The sequence below is a fragment of the Cyprinodon variegatus genome, unplaced genomic scaffold (genome assembly GCF_000732505.1).
Source record: "Cyprinodon variegatus isolate N-32 unplaced genomic scaffold, C_variegatus-1.0 Scaffold1090, whole genome shotgun sequence".
Taxonomy (NCBI): domain Eukaryota; kingdom Metazoa; phylum Chordata; class Actinopteri; order Cyprinodontiformes; family Cyprinodontidae; genus Cyprinodon; species Cyprinodon variegatus.
Window position 1 is genome coordinate 76,723 of NW_015151543.1, and position 2,119 is coordinate 78,841.

Genomic DNA, 2,119 nt, shown 5'->3' on the forward strand with positions numbered 1-2,119 from the left:
CTGTCCTAACCTGAGGGAGGCGCTGTGGGGCGCTCTGTTCTAGCCTGAAGGAGGCGCTGTGTGGCACTCTGTCCTAACCTGAGGGAGGCGCTGTGGGGCGCTCTGTTCTAGCCTGAAGGAGGCGCTGTGTGGCACTCTGTCCTAACCTGAGGGAGGCGCTGTGGGGCGCTCTGTTCTAGCCTGAAGGAGGTGCTGTGGGGCACTTTCTTCCAATGTGAGGGAGGCGTTGTGGGGCAGTAACGTCTAACATGATCAAAGTTGTTGCCTCTTTGGTAGAGGTTGTCATAGAAGCTCCAATCATCAGGCTGTACTTAATTTTCTTCTTTTCTATGGATTAAAAGATGCAGCAGGTCTTCCTGATTTTTGCCACTGTTTTCACTCAGAAATCACCGGAGCAAGTCAACAGATTGTCATTGGGTGAATTCTGCCGACAGCCTGTGATTGCAGCGGGTTGAGCGCACCTTGAGCTCATAATAACATTGGACAAAGCTGTGGTATATGAAAGTGATGGGCAGCGCCAGAAGCACTATGCCGCTCACCACACAGAGTCCACCAAGAACCCTTCCTGCCACCGTGACCGGATACATGTCGCCATATCCCACTGTGGTCATGGAGATAATGACCCACCAACATGCAGCCGGGATGCTGGCATAGTCCTGGTTTCCACCCTCCAGATCCAACCCGTGCTCCAGAAGCTGCGCCATCGCACTGAAGATCGCCATGGCAACACAAATGAAAACGAGAAGCATCACCATTTCACGGTAGCAGCGGCGCAGTGTCAGGCCCAGAGTCTGTAGGCCCAGGAAGTGACGGGCCAGCTTTATCACCCAGAAGATCCGCATCATCCGCAACACGCGCAGCAGGACCCCAGCCCTCTGCAGCTGCGAGTTCTCCCCTGTCAGCATCGTCGTGGTAACAGAGATGTAGTAGGGCATGATAGCCAGCAGGTCGATGATGTTGAGAGGACGGCAAACAAACTCACATTTATCTTGGGACACAAGGAAACGTATCAGACATTCCATCGAGAACCAGGCAATACAAACGGCCTCTATGATCCTGCAGAGGGGACAACCAACCAGAGACAAGACCAAACAGAGAGAACGGTCAGAGAGATCAATCAGTGCTAACCTAAGCTAAGCTAGCCTAAGCTAACCTAAGCAAACCTAACCTAACGATTCACTGATCCACAGAATCACTGATTCACTGTCCCAGAAACATGTAGTGTTGAATTAGCTGGTACTGACTCTTTACCGTACCCATTATTTATCTATGAAATAAAAGCTTTATTGTGACTGAGTTTTTTATGTGTCTTAAAGCGGATTTAAAGTTCCCGTATGATGCAAAATCCACATTATATAATTTCTTGTTACAGTCATATGTCTCCTGTGTATGAGATTCACCCATGATCCCCCCCAACTGCCTTCCTCCACCTCTTAGCTGTTTGTTCAAAATGCTCTGCTTGAAAATCATTCCCCTGATGATGTCATCAGGGGCATGGAAAGCTCATCAGAGATTTTTGGTAAAGCCTTTGCGTAATCTGAGAGGAATTTTCCTGCACATACGGAAAAAAACCTGCTCTAATATTTTTATTTTTAAATGTAGCATAATGTGGGACCTTTAACTGCGCCCTGATTAGAGGACCTTGATCTTCTAACAAAAGAGGAAAGCTGTAAAAATAGTAATCAAAGATGAGATTAAATGGTTTGATTGACAGCTGAAAGAGAGCACTAATCCTAAAAGCTTAACAAGTTCCAGGGGAGGGAACCAGTCTTAGAAGGGATGAAAAATGGACACATCAGAGAGAAGGAAATAATACATTGTTTTGATGTGGCCCACCACAGGTGAGAGGAATGACTTGTGGTTCCTACTTTGGTACCATCTGAGGTCAACATTAGTCCTGTTTCTTTCATAGTGTTCCAGCTGGTAGAAACTTAATGGGAGTTTGTTTACTAGCTTAAACATTAAAGGAATAGTACACCCAAAACATGATTAGCCTTCATTTTCTACTCACCCCCATGCTGAACAACACTCTGGAGTACTTTTTGATATCTCAAATGCATCTGGAGATCTGGGAGGCTTCTTGCTGTCTGCTGACATTCAAATAATGGAGGTCTATGGC

The 2,119-nt window shown here is 46.7% G+C and overlaps 1 protein-coding gene across 2 annotated transcripts in view; it reads right to left on the minus strand.

The window, feature by feature from the left end:
* Nucleotides 1-372: 372 nt before the first annotated feature.
* LOC107101392 (potassium voltage-gated channel subfamily G member 3-like) overlaps nt 373-2,119 on the minus strand; it is a 4,351-nt gene continuing 2,604 nt past the window's right edge. For both annotated transcript variants that reach the window (XM_015400283.1, XM_015400282.1), the window contains one exon: nt 373-1,056. In XM_015400283.1, coding sequence (XP_015255769.1) covers nt 411-1,056 — 646 coding nt within the window. In that variant the 3' untranslated portion in view covers nt 373-410. The remainder of the gene's footprint in view (nt 1,057-2,119) is intronic.